The sequence below is a fragment of the Elephantulus edwardii genome, unplaced genomic scaffold, assembly GCF_000299155.1.
Source record: "Elephantulus edwardii isolate Elephantulus edwardi_28Jun2011 unplaced genomic scaffold, EleEdw1.0 scaffold00429, whole genome shotgun sequence".
Lineage (NCBI taxonomy): Eukaryota > Metazoa > Chordata > Mammalia > Macroscelidea > Macroscelididae > Elephantulus > Elephantulus edwardii.
Genome location: NW_006400179.1, coordinates 907,465 through 926,343, shown reverse-complemented (window position 1 = coordinate 926,343; position 18,879 = coordinate 907,465). Strand labels below are relative to the sequence as shown.

Genomic DNA, 18,879 nt, shown 5'->3' with positions numbered 1-18,879 from the left:
TGTTTTTTATTTGTGGTTTTCAGGGAGATTGCCTAACTCTACTAACTGTGGAGCAGTTCTGATTTACTGTGAGTAGAGCAACCTTTGGGTTGGCAGCACAATTCCTCACAAATAGACCACCAGAGCTCCATTTAAATTATTAAGGTAAGCATTTAAATTTAGTTACCTTTTCAGTCTATATCTGGAACACATTACTCAGGAGTCTGGACTTTATAAGGAGGGATGTGGCATCAGGATTGAAGGAAGACTCATCAACAACCTGTGATACTCAGATGACACAACCTTGCTTATTAAAAGCGAGGAGAACCTGATGTATTTGCTGAAGGTCAAACACTGTAGTCTGCAGTATGGATTGAAGCTCCACATCAAGAAAACAAAGATTCTCATCACTGGGCCAATTGGCAGCACCATGATAGATGAAGAGATTGTTAATAGCTTCAACTTGCTTGGGTCCACAATCAACATTCTTGGCACTGGTAGTCAGGAAATCAAAAGAATTGCATTGGGAAAATATGCTGTCAGGGACCTTTCCAGAGTACTGAGGAGCAATAATATCAGTCTAGAGACTAAGGTTCACCTGGTCCAAGCCATGGCCTTTACAATTACTTGCAATGAATCAGAGAGCTGGACAATGAATAAGGATGATAGAGGAAGACTCAATGTCTTTGGGTTCTGGTGCTGGAAAAGAGTATTGGATATATCATGGACTGCCAAGAGAACAAACAGATCTGTCCTGGAGAAGGTGAAACCAGGCTGCTTCTTGGAAGCAAGAATTTTAAAGCTCCAACTCACATACTTTGGGTATGTGACCAGGAGGGGCCAGTCATTTAGGAAGAACATGCTTGGAAAGGTGGAGGGAGATAATAGGAGAGACCCCAGATGAGATGGACTGACACAGTCATTTGAATAAAGGGAATAGGTGTGTCAAAGACAGAATGGCTCAGGATAGAGCAGTGTTCAGAGCTATTTTACATAGGGTCGCTATCAGTTGTAAGCAACTTGATGGCACACAAGAAAACCAAACTTAAATCGCCCTGCTGATGCAATGATTAAATATTCGGCTATCCGAAAGGTTGGTGATTTGAACTCATCAGTGACTTGTCAAGAGAATATGTCTGCTTCAGTAAAGATGTATGTTGAAAATCCTATGGGGAATTTCTATTCTGTTCTGTAGGGTCACTGTGAATCATAATTCACTTGATGGCAGCAATTACTAAATATGTATTTTAGTACTTGAGGATAGACAGTGCTTTTCCTTACTCTTTTCCCCTAGACAAAATAGTGAATATTTCCTTCTGGCCTGGAATTTTACAATCCAGTGATGAAAAATATCCTGTCTCATTTTTCTATGTTGTCTGCTTTATTTCTCATATGGAGTCATTTGACTTTGGGGACAAGGGCAAGGCTGTGCCCTTAGGACCAGTCAGGAGCTCCCATCACCTGCAGGCTTAGGGGCTGGACTAGGTCTGAGCAAAGTGCCCACTTGGGCCAGGTTACCGGCCTGTGGCTTGGACAGGGGGCGGGCTCAGGGCGGGGTCAGAGGGTCACGCTCCTATTTCTGTTGGCCTATGCAGCCGTTTGCTCTGAGCACCCACGATGGTGGCTAAAGCCGCTCTGATCGGTTCTGATAGGCTGCGAATTCTGCTCTGGCTGGGCCTGCTGCAGCTGCTCCTTTTGTTGCAGCTGAATGCAGAGGCCGCCAAGTGGCTGCGAGAACTTCTACCAGCAGCCCCTCTCGTTGTGGAGCCCCTTCTCTCTGTACCCTCCCAGGCTCCAGGTGTGGGATGGTGAAAGTCAATGGAAGGGGGGTGGGCACTGTTGATCCCAGAAAAGGGGCAGCTAGGTGGATCTAGTGGTGACCAGTGGCAAGCAAGGTTCATGTGGTGGACAGGCGGCGTTGGCGGCTGCTGCTGCTGCTGCTCCTGCTCCCCCCCCCGCCCTGCTGCTCCCCCCCCGCCCCCACTGTCCAGCTTTCGATGAGTAGCATCACCTTCAGTAGTAGTCTATTATTAAAAATACTTTCTTTATATTGAATATTTTTGTCTAAAACGTTTAAAAAATTTGAGATTTTAACGAAAATTTATAGAGAACTTGAATTTCCATTCATTCATTGTTGCATATTTTCCTCCTTATCCTCCCCCGACCCCACCCAAGTTCACTTTCCCCTCTGAAAAAAGAGGCTTCTTGCCCAAACACAAATGTACAGGGCTGGAATCAGCCTTAGGGCTATCTCAGAGAGGGAGGGGCTGTGTGAAGTGGGGATGAAGGAGTAAGAATCCTAACAGGTACTTTGGAGCCTTGAAGTCACCTGAAGTCTCATCTCTTCTTAGCCCTTTCCATTCAAGTAGGAGGCCTCAGACGCATCAACCAAGGTGAGTCTAGTTCTTCATTCACTGAAGTTTTTCCTGGGTGGGAATGCTCCTCAGGATCTAGGTATGGAGGCCTTGAAAAGTGAGTGAATGGCAAGGAGACACTCAAACTAAGTGGAGAGAAAGGGCAGCAGAACGGTTGAAGTGAGGAGTCACTACACTTATGAATTATGAGCCCGTAGAGGAACTGTGACTTACCCCTGATCACATAATCATCACAGAAAATGTTTGTTTTCTAACTCCAGCTTCTGTTCTCAGTCTCTTTCCCCTGGCTATTGGCGTGAGATAGAGAAGGCACAGCCCCTCAAAAGCCATGGCGCTGCATTAATAATAATCTCAAAGACTCTCATCTGCAGATAGGTATAGAGATGTCTTAGCTGAAGGCAATAAGGTCTATGATGTGCCTGCCATATGACCTGACCAAGGGATGGTGCTGGGGATACTGCCTTGAGCTACTTCGGCTTCTCTTAGCCACTTTTGTCGCACACTCCACCAAGCTCCTGAGCCCTCATTTCCATAGGATTTTCAGTTCTTGGAAGCTCAACCCTCAGTCATTTTGGTCAGGCTACTTTTCCTTTGGCTTAACTTTCCCTTGGTGGAGGGAGTTGTTGTGTACCATAGAGTCAGAACCGACTTATAGCTGACCCACTGGCAGGTTTTCAGAGGCAGTTATTTGCAAGGGAGGGTATTTTCATCCTTCCCCCATGGAACCTTGAATTTGAACTGTGTGCCTTTGGGATTGCAATGCAGCTTCTTGCCACTAGGAAAGTGACATTCTAGGGTATCACAAGTATCTCTAACTTAATTGTGGGGTGTTGTCTCCACAGTATGCGGGAAGCCCAAGGTGATGGGAAAAGTCTTTGGTGGCCAGGATGTGGTGGCTGGCCGCTGGCCATGGCAGGCCAGCCTTCTCTACCAGGGTGTGCACCTCTGTGGAGCTGTCCTCATTGACACTCAATGGGTGGTTTCTGTTGCTCATTGCTTTCTCAAGTAAGTAAACCTTCCTTGGTGCCCCCAGTGCTGACTAGAGGAAGAGGATGGAAAAAAAGGGGGGGGGGTAGAGGAAAGGTAAAAAAAAAAGTTATATGTCTTTCTCCTTTGTACTTTGCTATGGTACAGTCTACTGTCGCCTAACGTATGGTGCTGGTCTTGCCATTAACCCAGCAGTTTTTTCCACCTGAAATCTTCCCATTTAACTCAGAGTTGCACTGATAAACCAAAAATAGGCTGTTCAAATCTACGAACTTCTCTGCAAGAGAATGTCAAGTATTCTCCTCCTGTGCAATTTACAGTCTTTGAAAACCCACTGGAGCTATGAGTCAGTCTGACTAGACAGCACATACCAACAACAACATCTGCTTTACGGAGCTCTGGTGGAGTAGTCTTTAGGGAGTTGCACGGCTAACCCAATGGTTGTGCCTTTGTGCAAGTTTCAACCCAATCAGCAACTCAAAGGGAGAAAGATGGGAAGTCTCCTTCCATGCCATTTACAACCTCAGAAACTTAGTGGAGGGTTAGCTGTGAAATCAGTTCTGACTCGATAGCAGTGAGGTGGTTTTGGTTAATATTTCTTAGCTTTTACCCTCAGCCCCTCCTTGCCTGCTTGTTGGTCACCTCCTGCCTTAGCTCAGGGTACCCTTATGGAAGATTCCTGTGTCTGTCTTATTCATCACAAATGTACTTTTCAATAGCAGTGTCTATCTTGGTCATGATGTGATTTGGACAAACTCTTTGTCACTTGTTTTTATGTGCCAACAAGTCACCTGTGACCTTCTGGTACAGCAGCTCTGAACTCTGCCCTGTCCTAAGCCAGTTTCACTGATTCTGACACACCTACCCCCATTGCCCCAGTCACTGTATCAATCCATCTCATCCAGGGTCTTCCCCTCCTGCACTGTCCCTACAGTCTTCCAAGTATGATGTCTTTCCCTGAAGACTGGTTTCTCCTGGTCAGATGCCCAAAAAATATGTGAGACAGAGCTTCAAAATCCTAGCCTCTAAGTAGAAACTTAGTTTCACCCTCTTCAAGACAGACCTATAAGTTTTCTTGGCAGTTCATGGTATGTTCAAGTCTCTTCTCCAGCACCACTATTTGAAGACATTGATTCTTCTCTTGTAATCCTTAGTCATTGTTTCCTATAGGTAAAAAAATTTTTCTGTTATTAACATGGCTGTTCAATTTTTACTCCTGTGAGTCAGAATCTGTAACATGTACTCAAGTCATTTCTGCCAAGTCACAACAAACTCATAGCTGACCTTCAGTGGGTTTCCAAGGAGATTGCATAGCTTTCTCTCTTGGAGTCTCTGGAAGATCTGAACTGACGGCGAGGTCTGTGGGTTAGCAGTGTAACTTCCTACAGAGTAGGCTACCAGAGCTCTCTGTAACATGTATTTTTACTGTTTTTATATGTTGTCGAGTCAGCTACAACTTTAATGACCCTATAAACAATGGCTCTGAATCTTGTATCCTAAGCCTTATGATATCTGACACATAGAATCCCATTGCCACAGTCCTGTGTCAGTCCATCCCATCCAGAGTCTTCCTCTACTGTACTGACCCTCTATTTTTCCAAGCATGATCCAAAGACTGATCACTCCTGGTGACATACTCAAAGTGTGTGAGATGGAGCTTCAAAATCCTTGCCTTCAAGGAACAAACTGGTTTCACCCCCTTCAGGACAGACATTTGTTCTCTTGGAAGTCCATGGTATTTTCAATACTCCAGCACCACATCTCAAATATGTTGATTTTTCATCTGTCATACATACTTATTTTCTCAGATGCATAGTAAGCAATTGAGAAGACCATGGCCTGGATCAGGCACACCTTAGTCTCTAGACAGACATAGTTTAGCACTCTGGAGAGATCCTTGACAGCAGATAACCTCCAATCATCCATCAGGTAGCTGTTCTCCAGATTTCTTGGCACAGTCTGGTGAGCAGTGTTCCCCTTGTTCTGTTTGAGCAAACTACTTCTTGATTTTTCACCTGAGTACAATTAGATCTTTTGTGATTCCAGTTCTTCTCAATGTTGGATCCACATTAGTCAGTAAAACACAGTAAACATTTTTCTGATATTCCCTGCCTTCAGACTAGATCCATCCGTCTGACATCAGCAATGTTGTGCTTGCCATAGTCTCTTATGAATCCAGCTTTAATTTCAGGCAGTTCTCCATCAGTGTACTATTCCAGCCATTTAAAAATAATTATCATGCACACCCATGTTTATCATGGCTTTGTTCACAATAGAAAGGAGTTGGAAACAACCTAAGTGCCCATCAACAAACAAATGGATAGAGAAGCTTTGGTATATTCACACAATGGAATACTATGCTGCATTGAAAAACAAGGAACTCATACAATATTCAAAATGAGTGACCTTGGAGGACAGTATGCTGAGTGAAATATCTCAGTCACAAAAGGACAAATGCTGCATGGTGCCACTGTTTTAAAACAGGACTGACATCGGGGGTTGGGGGAGACTGAGAAAGATGGTATAAATTATATATACTGCATTGAAATAGATGAGGAAGAAAACTGTTTAAAAGGGATATGTGATTAGGTATTTTTTGTCATGACAGGAGTCCAGAACAAAGGCTGCATAGTGGAGTGGCCCTGGGGGGAGGGATTGTAAAACAATGAAATGATTTTTCTTTTACTTTGCAAAGAGAAGAGTGTACTGGGGGAGAGGGGTGGCAGGGAGAAAAGTGTAACAAGAATGAATGGAAATCCAAAGTCTCTGTAAATTTTCATTGAAATTAATAATAAAAAAATTTTAAGAAATATTAAAGAGAAAAAAAAATCTTCAGCTTAAATACCTGTCACATCAAAAATATTTTCCAACACAGTGAAAAGAAAACCTACTGACAAGGAAAAAAAATTGACAATACCATTTCAGACAAGAAGCTCATATCAAAAGCTTACAGAATCCTACAGGGCTTCCACAGAAAAAGACTGATAACTGTATTACAAAATGGGCAAAACACATGGAAATAACTTTTCACAGAGCAAGATGTTTGGATGGCCAAGAGACAAATGACGAAATGCTCAGTATCACTGGCAATAAGAGAGAGATGAAAGTCAAAACCACAATGAGATACCATCTCAGCCCAGGAGCAGTGGCAGAGTTTAGCAGCACAGTAAGTAATGTCAAGAGGATGTGGAGACATAGGAACTCTTAATACACTGTTGATGGGGTTGTAAAACGGTACAACTACTCTGGAAGGCAGCTTGACACTTCCTCAAAAAGCTGAACATAGAAATTCAGCTATTCCACTACTTGGAATATTCCCAGAGAAAATGATATCTGAGGCACAACGTTCATAGCAGCATTATTCACCTTCTCAAAAACATGGAAACAGCCCAAATGTTTAACCACAATCAAATGGATTGAAAAATGGTACATTCACACGATGGAATACTATGCAGCATTCAGGAGCAATGATTTTGAAAATTATTACATAGCATCGGCTGGACTGGAGAGCGATATGCTGATTGAACTAACTCAATCCCATAAGGACAAATACTGGATAAGATCATTATTGTAGAAATAGATAACTGGTAAAACATGTATTAGGATCCAATGGGAGAGGTAGGAGCAGAGATGAGAATGGTCAGAGGGATAATTATAGGGTTGTACAATTTGATGCGTAGACGGAGGGGTGGATAAAAGAAATGGGAAAGATGTGGTGTGGAAAAAAATATGTATGAACTTTGTAAGTAAACCAGGATAAGAAAAATTTTATAAAAAAATCTTTAGCAAGATTTTACTGAATGTAATATTAGTGTTAATTGTTTGATAATTCCCACATTCTGTTGTGTTATCTTTTTTGGAAATAGGAACAAATTTGGGTCTCTTCCAATCGTTTGCCCAGGTAACTGTCTTCCAAATTTCTTGTCATAACCTGATGAGCATGTCCAGGCCTGTATCTGTTTGTTGAAACATGCCAACTGGTATTCCATCAAATCCTGGGGCCTTATTTTATTGCCAGTACCTTTAGCACAGCTTGAACTTCTTCCTTTATTGCCCTTGTTTTTTGATTATAGGGTGAAACCAAGCTGCTCCTGGGAGGAAAGAATATTGAGACTGTCTCTCATACTATGGGCATATAGCCAGGAGAGACTAGTCTTTGGGTTAGCTTAGTGTTCTTTTTATATTTGTTGGAAATTTTGGGTGAAGTAGTTTATGTTATTCTTTTCTTATTTTTTTCTGTTTGTTCATTACTATGAACTGATCTCTGAGGACTGTCTTTGCTGTATCCCAGAGCTATTGAATTTTCATTCATTTAAAGGAATTTAAAAATTTTATCTATAATCCTGTACTGATCAAGCAAGGTGTTATTTAGCTTCCATATAGTGGATTTTTCAGCCTTTATACTCTTGTTAATTTCTAGTTTTGTGTATTATGGCCCCAAAAGACACTTTGTATTATTTTAATGCTTTTCAATTTATTGAGGTTTGGTTTGTGCCCTAATATATGATAATTTTTGGAGGATGTACTATGTGTGCTTGAGAATAAAGCAAACTGGATTTTTGCTGCCTAGAATGCTCTGAATACATCTGAGGTTGAGTTGGCAAATCGTATAGTTTAGTTCTTCTGCATATTTTTTTAAGTTTTTTTCAAATTAACTTCTTTTTCAGTGAGAGTGGTGGGTTGAGTGTCCTCGTACTATTGTGGGGTTGTCTTTTCTTTCTTCAAGTTTATTAACTGTTTTATGTGTTTTGCAGGTCTATTAATTGGTACATTGGCCAAAGTCCTCTTTGTCTAATGTGTTTTTGAGCATTATGTAGTGTCCTTCCCTATCTCTTATGCCAGTTTTCACCTTCAAGTAATATTACCACTCATTTCTTAGGAATGTCATTTGCTTGGTATGCTTTTTTCCTCACTCTGCTTTTTTGTTCTTAAATATAATTTTTATTTTGTACCAGTTTACATACAAAACTCCTATACATTGTTTTTCACATCACATATTTCCTATTTCCTTTACCCACCCCTCTCTCCACCCATCAAATTGTGTGATCCTATGATTACCCCCAATCCTCACCCTCTTGCTCCCACTCTCCCCTACTTTGGATCCTCATACACATTCTACAATAATGGTCTTATATACAGTATTTGTTCTTATGGGACTGAATTAGATCCCTTAGTATAATGTTTTCTAGTCCCTCCCAAGTTAAGTAGTAATTTTTAAAATTGTTACTCCTACATGCTGCATAGAGTTCCATTGTGTGCATGTAGCATAATTTCTCAATCTTGTTCGATTGTAGTTGGACATTTGAGCTATTTCCATGTTCTTGAGATGGTGAATAATGTTGTGGTTTTTAGTCTGTCTTTCTCCTTGTTTCTTAGACGTGTCTTCTAGGCAACATCTTGATGGGCTCTGTTTTAGGGTTTGGGTTTTGTTTGTTTTTTTATGCAATCCTTTTTTCTTAATTGGTAAATTGATGTTGCTCACAGTAAGTATGATTACCAATTTGTTATTCTGTGCCGTCAAGTCACCTGAGACTTACAGAAACTCTATCTACAAGAGCTCTTAGCAACAAAAGCAACAACACCGAGAGAGCTCTGCTGGCCTAGTGGATAGAAGGTTATGCTACCAGGCCAAAGGTGCGTGATTTTAATCTGCGGCCCGCAGGCCTGGTTTTAATTGTTTTTGATCAAACATTCTTTTAAGTAATATAGCACTGGTCTGTTCATTTGCTGTACAGAGGTAACTCGTGTTTGCTGTGATGCTAAACACTGTGACAATGATGTGTCAAATGTGATAATGGTTACTTATGGTGGACAGTATTTGGTGGAGCTCCCCAATTAAAACAAACTTGAAAGCAGGAGTGGCATCGAAATAGCTTGCCTCCGGAAACTCTATGAACTTGGAGAAACAATGAAAGTTACACAAATGTTGAGGTGTTTCGTTCATAGAGTCTATGAGTCGTCTCTGTCTTGACAGCACTTAACAATAACAACAACAACAACAGCAATAATAGGAGAGCTCTGTTGGCCTAGTGGATAGGGAGTTATGCTACCAAGCCAAAGATGGGTGATTTTAATCTGTGGCCCTGGCCTGGTTTTAATTATTTTTGGTCAGACATTCTTCTAAGTGATATAGCAATGGTCTGTCCATTTGCTGTACAGAGATAACTCATGGTTGCTGATGTTAAACACTGTGACAATGATGTGTCAAATGTGATAATGGTTACCCATGGTGGACAGTTTGGTGGAGCTCCCTGATTAAAACAAGCTTGGAAGCAGGAATGGCATCCACTTCCAAAATAGCTTGCCTCCGGAAACTCTATGAACTTGGAGAAAGGGTAAAAGGTAAAAAAGTGTTCAGGTCTTTCATTCATAAGGCTACTATGAATCGTCTACGATTCAGTGGCATTTAACAATAACAACAACATGTACAACAACACTGAACCTTGCTCTATTCTGTGTCAACCTTATTGTCTCTGACACACTTACCCCCATTACCCCAGCCACTGTGTCAGTCCATCTCATAGATGGTCTTCCCTTCCTGTGCTATCCCTCTGCCTTCCCAGGTATGATGTCCTTCTCTAAGGACTGGTCACTTCTTGCAACATGCCCAAAGTATGTCAGACAGAGCTTCAGAATCCTTGGATCCAAGGAGCAGCTTGTTTTCACCCTCTCCAGGATAAACACTTCCTCATTAATATTGTGTTTCATGCAAGCATTTCCATTCATTATACTTTCTAAAATTAATCATCCTTTGACGCAATGGAATACTATGTAGCACTTAAACAACAATTTTGAAAAACACTACGTAACTTGGGAGAGACTGGAGAGCATTATGCTGAGTGGGCTAACATATCATAAGGACAAATACTGCATAAGACCATAACTGTAAAGATAAAAGGATAACTAATAAATCATGTATGAAGACCAGAGGGAGGAGGGGCTGGGAACAGAGGGGTGAGGATGGTAGGGGTGAAATCACAGGGTTGCACAATTGATGGATGGGAGAAGGAGGTAAAGGAAATGGGAAAGCGCCAGTGAGAACCTGACAAGACCGGATAATGGTGGGGACATTTTTTCTTTTGAGATGTAGTCTGTTTGGAGTTTGCTGAGCTTCTTGGATGTAGATGTTCTCATTTTCCATTATAGCTTGAAAGGTTTTTTCCTAGTACTTTTTTTAAGGCTAAAGAAGGTAAAGTAAAATCCACAAGAATAAAAATTTCACCTTGAGTCTATCCCACCTGAATTTAAAAATCAACTCAGAAACAGGTTTGTGGCCTTGAACACTAATGAACGAAGACCAAATGAGCCGTGGGAGGAGTACCATCCATGAAGAATGCATAGGGTCATTACAAAGACAGAAGAAGAAAAGACCAAAATGGATGCCAGAAGAGACTCTAAATACTGCACTAGAGCACCAAGAATCCAAAACAAAGGGGAGAAATCAAGAAGTTAAGGAGCTGAATAGAAGATTTCAAAGGTAGCATGGGACGACAAAGCAAAGTATTATAATAAAATGTGCAAGAAATGGAGTCTGGAAATCAAAAGCGCTACTTGCTTGAAATTTCTTTCGCTGAAGGAACTAAAGAACAAATTTAAGCCTCAAGTTGCATTACTTACAGATGCTATGGGTAGAATATTGAATGATCCAGGAAGTATTAAAAGAAGATGGATGGAGATATTTCACTCCGCTAGGGTTATCCATTTTGCATAATATTTCATGAGTTCCTTGTTTTTCAATGCTATGTAGTATCCCATAGTGTTGAATATACCAGAGCTTCTCTATCCATTCATTTGTTGGTGGCCACTTGGGTTGTTTCCAGCTCTTTGCTATTGTGAACAAAGCCACAATAAATATGAGTGTGCATATATCTGCTTAGGTGGCAGTTATGGTTTCTTTAGGGTAAATTCCCAGTAGTGGAATTGCTGGGTCAAATAGTATTTCTATTTGCAACTTTTTGAGAAAGCATCATACAACCTTTTTTCATGGTTGCACCATTTTACACTCCCACTAACAATGAATAAGGGTTCCAGTTTCTATGCAACCTCGCCAGCATTTGATGGACAAATATTGCGTAGGGCCACTGTTGTAAAGCAGGATTGACATCGGGGTTGAGGGAAGACAGAGAAGGAGGGGAGGAATAATGTATTCTGCATTGAGACAGATGAGGGAGAGAACTGTCTAAAAGGGATATATGATTGGGTATTATTGTCATCACAGAAGTCCAGAATGAAGGCTGCACAGTGTAGTGGATTTGGGGGGAGGGGTTGCATAACAATGAAAGAGTTTTACTTTTCAAGAAGAGTGAATTGGGAGGGAGGGGATGGGAAAGGAGACAAGCACAATAATGAATGGAAACCCTAAGTCTCTGTAAACTTTAATTAAAGTTAATAAAAAAAAAGAAGATGGAAGGAGTATACAAAGTTACTGTACCAAAAAGAATTGGCTGACGCAAGAATTTAAAGAAACAATATAAGCTCAAGAGGCATTAGTTATGAAGGATGAAGTTCAGGATGCTATGAAGGATTTGGCAAAAAATAAACCCCCAGAAATTGAGGAAATATCAATTGACTTATAAATACCACCTTGGATGTGTTCACCAGGTTGTGCCAAGAAATCTGGCCAACTGACTGGAAGACATCCATGTTTATTCCCATTCCAGAAAAAGGTAACCCGATAGAATGTAGAAATTATTGAACAGTATCACTAATATCACACACCAGCAAAAAAATCCTGCTGAAGATTATCCAGAAATGACTAGCACAGTACATTGACAGAGACCTATCAGAAATACATGCTGAATTTAGAAGAGGGCATGGCACTTGGGACATTATCGTCAATGTCAGATGGATCTTGGCAGAAAGCAAAGTGTACCAGCAGGATATCTATCTGTGATTCATTGACTATGCAAAGGTATTTGTGTTGATCACAGAACATTGTGGTTAACCTTGAGGAGAATGAGAATACCAGAACACTTGATTGTGCTTATGCAAAACCTATACTTGGACCAGGAAGCAGAGCAGAGCAAGGACACATGCATGTTTCAAAATCAGGAAGGGAGTGCACCAACGGTGCGTCTTGTCACCATACCTTTTCAGTCTATATGCAAAACAGATCATTCGAGAAGCTGGGCTCTATGAGGAGGAGTGTGGCATCAGGATTTGAGGATTAAGAACGTGCATTATGCACATGACACAACCTTGCTTGCTCAAAGTGAGGAGGACCTGAAGCATTTGCTGCAGAAGGTCAAGGACTGTAGCCTTCAATATGGACTAAAATTCAACATCAAGAAGACAAAGATTCTGGTCACTGGGCCCATTGGCGGCACCTTTGTGGATGGAGAAGAGATTGAGGTTGTTAACAGTTACAGCTTGCTTGGATCTACAGTCAGTACTCTTGGCCCCAGCAGTCAGGAAATCAAAAGAATTTCATTAGGTAAATCTGCTGTCATTGACTTTTCTAGAGTACTGAGAAGCAACAATGTCATTCTAGAGACTAAGGTGCACCTGATGCAGTCCATGGTCTTTGCAATTACTTGCTATGCATTAGAGAGCTGGAAATGACTAAGGATGTTAGAAGAATTGATGCCTTTGAGCTGTGGTGCTGGAGAACAGTCTGGAACATACTGTGGACCACCAAGAAAACAAATAGGTCTGTCTTGGAGAAGGTGAAACCAAGTTTTCCTTGGAGTCTAGGATTTTGAAGCTCCATCTCACATACTTTGACATGGCATGTAGCCAGGATCCTTGGAGAAGAACATCATGCTCAGAAGGGTGGAGGGACAGCACAGAAGAATAAGACCCCGGATGAGAAGGGTTGAAAACTGTAACTAGGGCAAAGAGGGTATGTGTGTCAAAGTCAGGTAGACTGGCTCAGGACAGGGCAGGTTCATAGGGTTGCTATGAGCCATAGGCAACTTGCCAGCACATAATAACAAAAACTTCTTCCCTCCTCCCACTTTGTTTTGAAATTCCTATGATGAAGGCAGAAGTTCAAGCTGCTTTGAAGCAAATAGCAAAAAATAAGGCCCCCGGAATAGATGGTATGCCAATTGACATATTTCAGCTAACAGATGCTGCCATGGATGTGCTCACCAAGTTGTGCCAAGAAATCTGGAGAACAACCACTTGGCCAACTGACTGGAAGAGGTCTATATTCCCATCCCAAAGAAGGGCGACCCAACTGAGTGTGGAAACTACAGAACAATATCATTGATTTCACATGCAAGCAAGATCTCCTGAAGATTATCCAAAAACGACTGGAACAGTACATCAGCAGAGAACTGCCAGAAGTCCAGGCTGGGTTTAGAAGGGGTCGTGGTACTAGGGATATTGTAGCTGATGTTAGATGGATCTTAGCTGAAAGCAGAGAATACCAGAAGAATGTCTATGTGTTTCATTGATTATGCAAAGACGTTTGACTGCGTGGATCATAACAAACTGTGGCTGACTCTGAGAAGAATGGGAATCCCAGAACATTTAATCGTGCTGATGCGAAACCTATACTTGGACCAAGAGGCAGTCGCCAGAACAGAGCAGGGCAACACTGCATGGTTCAAAATTGGGAAGGGTGTACGCCAGGGATGTGTCCTAGCTCCATACTTTTTCAACCTGTATGCAGAGCAGATTATCTGAGAGGCTGGGCTCTATGAGGAGACGTGTGGCGTTAGGATTGGTGGAAGATCTATCAACAGTCTGCGTTATGCAGATGACACAACCCTACTCGCTGAAACTGAGGAGGACCTCATGCACTTACTGCAGAAGGTCAAGGACTGTAGCCTTCAATATGGACTGAAGCTCAATGTCAAGAAGACAAAAATTCTCACCACTGGACCTATCGGTAGCATCAGGATGGATGGCGAAGAGATTGAGATTGTTCACAGCTTTAGTCTCCTTGGCTCCACAATCAACACTCTTGGTACCAGTAGCCAGGAAATCAAAAAAACGTATTGCGATGGAAAAGTCTGCGGTTAGGGACCTCTCTTAAAGTCCTCAAGAGCAACGGTGTCTCTCTGGAGACTAAGGTGTGCCTGATACAGGCCACTGTTTTTGCAATCACTTTTTATGCATCAGAGAGTTGGACAGTGACTAGGGAGGATAGAAGGAGAATTGACGCCTTTGAGCTGTGGTGCTAGAGAAGAGTATTGAATGTACCATGGACTGCCAAGAAAACAAACAGATTCAGCCTAGAGAGGGTTAAACCAGGCTACTCCTTGGAGGCAAGGATTCTAGGGCTTCGTCTGGCATACTTTGGACATGTAAGGAGAGACAGGTCTTTAGAGAGGTACATCATGCTGGGTAGAGTAGAGGGACAGCGCAGGAGGGGAAGACCCTCTATGAGGTGGATTGATTCAGTGACTGGGGTAATCGGGATGGGTGTGTCAGAGGCAATGAGATTGGCACAGGATAGAGCACAGTTTAGGGCTATTGTACATAGGGTCACTATGAGTCGCAAAGGACTCGACGGCACATAACAACAACATCACATGTGTTTTTGATTTGATGTCATCCCACTTTGTTATTACATTTTCTTCATTTTCCTGCCATCTTGTCTCTTTTTCTTCTAGGAGGTTCTCCCTGTGGGTCTTCTGTCTCACTCACTCTCTTCCATCTCTTCTTTTGTTCTGCCATATGTTGAAAACTTCTGTAATATTGATCTTGTTCTTCTGAATTTCATTTTCATGCTTTCTTGTTTTTAGTATTTCATTGGTTGTACCCTCTTTGTTTTGTAATGATATTTTAAAATTCTTATGTCTTTTTTCTTTGTTAAATTAAAAAAAATTTGTTTTATACTGGTTTACCTACAGAGTTTGTATACATTGTTTTTCACACCAGATCTATCCCCTTTACCCACCCTTCCCTGCACTCATCAAATTTTGACACCCTATGATTAAGCCCCCTCATCCTCTCACCCTTTGCTCCACCCTCCCCTCTTATATGTCTTTACTTTTGATTTGAACTCTTTCTTCCACTATTTTTATTTTTTTTAGTATCATGTCTTGGCTGGAAACAGGAGTGGCATCTGCTTCCGAAATGGCTTGCCTCCAGAAACTCTATGAACAGTGCTCAGGCCCTGTGGTCGCTATGAGTCCTCTATGGCTCGATGGCACCTAACAATAACAACAGCAACCACCATATCTTGGAATTCTATGACATTGTGTGTATTCCTTCTGCCTTCCTGTCTGTGGGTATTCATTGGTTGCATTATCTCATCTGCTTTTTTTAAAAGAAGGCTTGTTTTGCTTTTTTATACTGTTTAAATCTGATTTCTATTTCTTAACATTATGTTGTGTTCTTTTTGGCATCATCTTCTGTGTCTGTGTAGGTAAATGCATAGTCTGGTTTTGACTTCTGAGCTTGAGTTTCTCCAACGATTCTTTCCACAGATGTAGTCAAATCATTCCTGTGTCGTCTGTGAGGTGAAGTTCATGTGCATAATCACTGTTTATACTTTAAAAAAATGTATTTGTAATGACTAGTTCATTGTATAATACTTAACAGTTCAATCTCCAGTCTCATTTCTGTCACCAAATCCATAGTTTCTGACTATTAGTCCTTTGTTTTCAATTTTTACATTACAGCCACCAGTTATTATCAATTCATCTTGATTGCATGTTTGGTCAGACTGCAAATGGTGGTAGAAAACCTCAATTTTCTCCCGTTTGCCTTTAGTTATTGGTGTATAATATTTGAATAATAGCTGTGTTAGCCTCTTATGTTTTAGGTGCATGGATAGGAAGAGGTGGGACATTCTTCTCTTAGAGTCATGGGCCATGAGCCATGAGTCTAACCCCTGGTTAGATCCTGGGCCTGACAAAGTGTCAGGGAATTTAAGCTCTGGCCCTGACTGAATTTAGACCTCGATTGTATTCTCTTAGCAACTACTCTGTGCCATATTTCATGTGAAATCTTCTGTTTCGTAAAGGACAGCAGATCTCAACTTGAGTCATCACTATCCTGTCTGAATATGAGGCACAGGCTTAATAAGGGTGAAGTAGGAAAGAAGGCCTCAAAATGAGTGACAAGGGCTGCCAGAGCTATAGAAAAAGATGAGGATTTAGGCAGAGTGCGTCTGATACAGGCCATGGTCTTTGCAATCACTTGTTATACATCAGAGAGTTGGACAATGACTAGGGAGGATAGAAGGAGAATTGGTGGGTGCCTTTGAGCTGTGATGGTGGAGAAGAGTATTGAGTGTACCATGGACTGCTAAGAAAACAAACAGATTCATCCTGGAGAGGGTTAAACTGGGCTGTTTCTTGGAGGCAAGGATTCTGGGGCTTTGTCTTACATACTTTGGACATGTTGTAAGGAGGTCCTTTGAGAGGGACATCATGCTTGGGAGGGTGGAGAGATAGCACAGGAGGGGAAGGCTCTCTATGAGGTGGATTGATTCAGTGACTGGGGTAATTGGGGTGGCTGTGTTGGAGACAGTGTGATTGGCACAGGACAGAGCAAGTTTTAGGGCTGTTGTACATAGGGTCGCTATGAGTTGCAAGTGACTCGATGGCACATAACAACAACAACAAAGACAAAAAAAATGCTTTGCTCCATCCAGTCTAGGGATTAAGAAGAGCTCCTAGGAGTCCTGCCTAGGTTGAGGAGCTGAAAGGACTTCTCATAAGGAAAGGATTTGGACCCATGGAGTGGTAGAGGGTTTTCAAGTGTTTCAACAGTGTGAACAAAGGGAGTTTGGCATGTTCACTGAACAAGAAGAGTTTTTGTTTCATACACTTGTTTATTTAACAAATCTTTCTTGAGTGCTTTCAATCATGTGGAGAAGCAACCATTAAAAAATTGGATGTGTGTTAAAAAAAAAAGAATAAGAGGCTGGAAAGATGGTCGACCTTGTGAAACCTTCAGAAAGTTCAAGTTAGAGCTAACATTGAGTCAGATCTTCCTTTGGTAAAATAACCCACTGCTGTTAAACCTTTTCTGCCCCAAAGTGGCCTTTCATTGGTTTTCCGTGGTTGTAAATCTTTAGGGAGAAGGCTGTCTTTCTCCTATGAAGTGCCTGGTGTTTTGAACTGCTTACCTTTTATCTCACAGCCTGACATGCTTTTGTTTGATGATCTCGCCAAACATGGTACTAAGATTTTCTGCTCCTGTAATTCTAGGACATGATGCGGAAACCATATGTCTTCTGGTTGTGAGTAGAATTTTAATCAGCCTCAAGAAAGAGCTGCTTTTAGAAAGGTGGAGACAAAAGCTATATGTAGTAATAGTGGGGTACAGGGACCCAGAAGGGTATGGGAAATTTAATGAAGATGTGTAAAGAGGGTGCTAGTTCTTTATTCAAACATGATGATGATGTATCCTTTCTCTTCCAGCAAATCCCAGGCTCCACAAGACTACCAGGTTCTCTTGGGAAGCACACAACTGTACCAGCAAACTGAACACACTTGGAAGATGCCTGTGAAGAGGATTATCATCCACCCAGACTTTGAGAAGTTTTACCCTTTTGGGAGTGACATTGTTATGTTGCAACTGTACCTGCCGATGAACTTCACTTCTCATATCATCCCTGCCTGTCTCCCACACTCTAACATGCTGCTGTCAAGTTATACAACGCCCTGTTGGATTACTGGCTGGGGAATGCTTGCTGAGGACAGTGAGGGAGTGTGGGACAAAGTGGGGAAGGAGGCAACACAGGAGGGAGGATGAAGGAAGGTAGATAAGAGATGGAGGGAAAATCTCAAAGAGGCCCAAAGCTGCTTTCTAAAACCACTGTTTCTCATTTCCGTAACCTGTTAATTGAGATGACCATGTTGAGGCCTTTATAGTTCTATTGTTGCATGGTGCCATAATCCTATATACAACTGATCAAAACCTCACACAAGCCTGCATCATCTTCACAAGCACAGCTCAAGCTCTTTATAGTCACTAGATCAGTCCATCTCTTTGAGGTTCATTCTGTTGTTTGTTCCTTTACTTTTCCAAGATTGGTGTCCTTTTCCAAGGACTAACCCCTCCTGAAAACAAGGTATAACAAGGTATGTGAGATGAAGTCTTACCATCTTTGCTGCTTCTAAGGAGCATTTTGATGGCACTTCTTCCAATATTGTAATTGTTGTTGTTATGTGCCATCGAGTCGCTTGTGACTCATAACAACCCTAAACGCCATTCTATCCTGTGCCAACCTTGCCATCTCAAACACACTCATTCCCACCACCCCAGTCACAGAATCGATCCATCTCATCGAGGATCTTCCTCTCCTGCCCCGTCCCTCCACTCTCCCAAACATGATGTCTCTCTTCAAGGACCAGTCCCTCCTTGCAACATGCCCAAAGTATGTCAGATGAAGCTTCAGAATCCTTGACTCCAGGGAGCATTCCAGCTTCACCCTCTCCAGGACAAATCTGTTTGCTCTCCTAGCAGTCCATAGTATATTCAACACTCCTCCCTAGTACCACAGCTCAAAGGCATCAATTCTCTTTCTTTCAGCCCACTGTCTAACTCTCCAATGCATAGCACATAATTGTGAAAACTATCGCCTGGATCAGGCGCACCTTCGTCTCCAGCCTGACATCGTTGCTCTTCA

General features: G+C 41.8%; 1 protein-coding gene across 1 annotated transcript; it reads left to right on the top strand.

Annotated features, from left to right (window-relative positions):
• Positions 1–1,596: 1,596 nt before the first annotated feature.
• LOC102851689 (putative serine protease 47-like) lies at positions 1,597–18,002 on the top strand. The gene is made up of 3 exons (XM_006902568.1): positions 1,597–1,777; positions 3,188–3,359; positions 17,669–18,002. The coding sequence occupies exons 1-3, from the start codon at positions 1,597–1,599 to the stop codon at positions 18,000–18,002; spliced, it is 687 nt and encodes a 228-aa protein (XP_006902630.1).
• The last annotated feature ends 877 nt before the right edge of the window (positions 18,003–18,879 follow it).

Excerpts from the sequence above, each read along its gene's own strand:
- LOC102851689 (XM_006902568.1), top strand. The coding sequence starts at position 1,597 with ATGGTGGCTAAAGCCGCTCTGATCGGTTCTGATAGGCTGCGAATTCTG. Across the intron at positions 1,778-3,187 it reads TGTACCCTCCCAGGCTCCAG|TCTCCACAGTATGCGGGAAG; the intron begins GTGTGGGATGGT and ends TGTGGGGTGTTG. Across the intron at positions 3,360-17,668 it reads GTTGCTCATTGCTTTCTCAA|CAAATCCCAGGCTCCACAAG; the intron begins GTAAGTAAACCT and ends TTTCTCTTCCAG.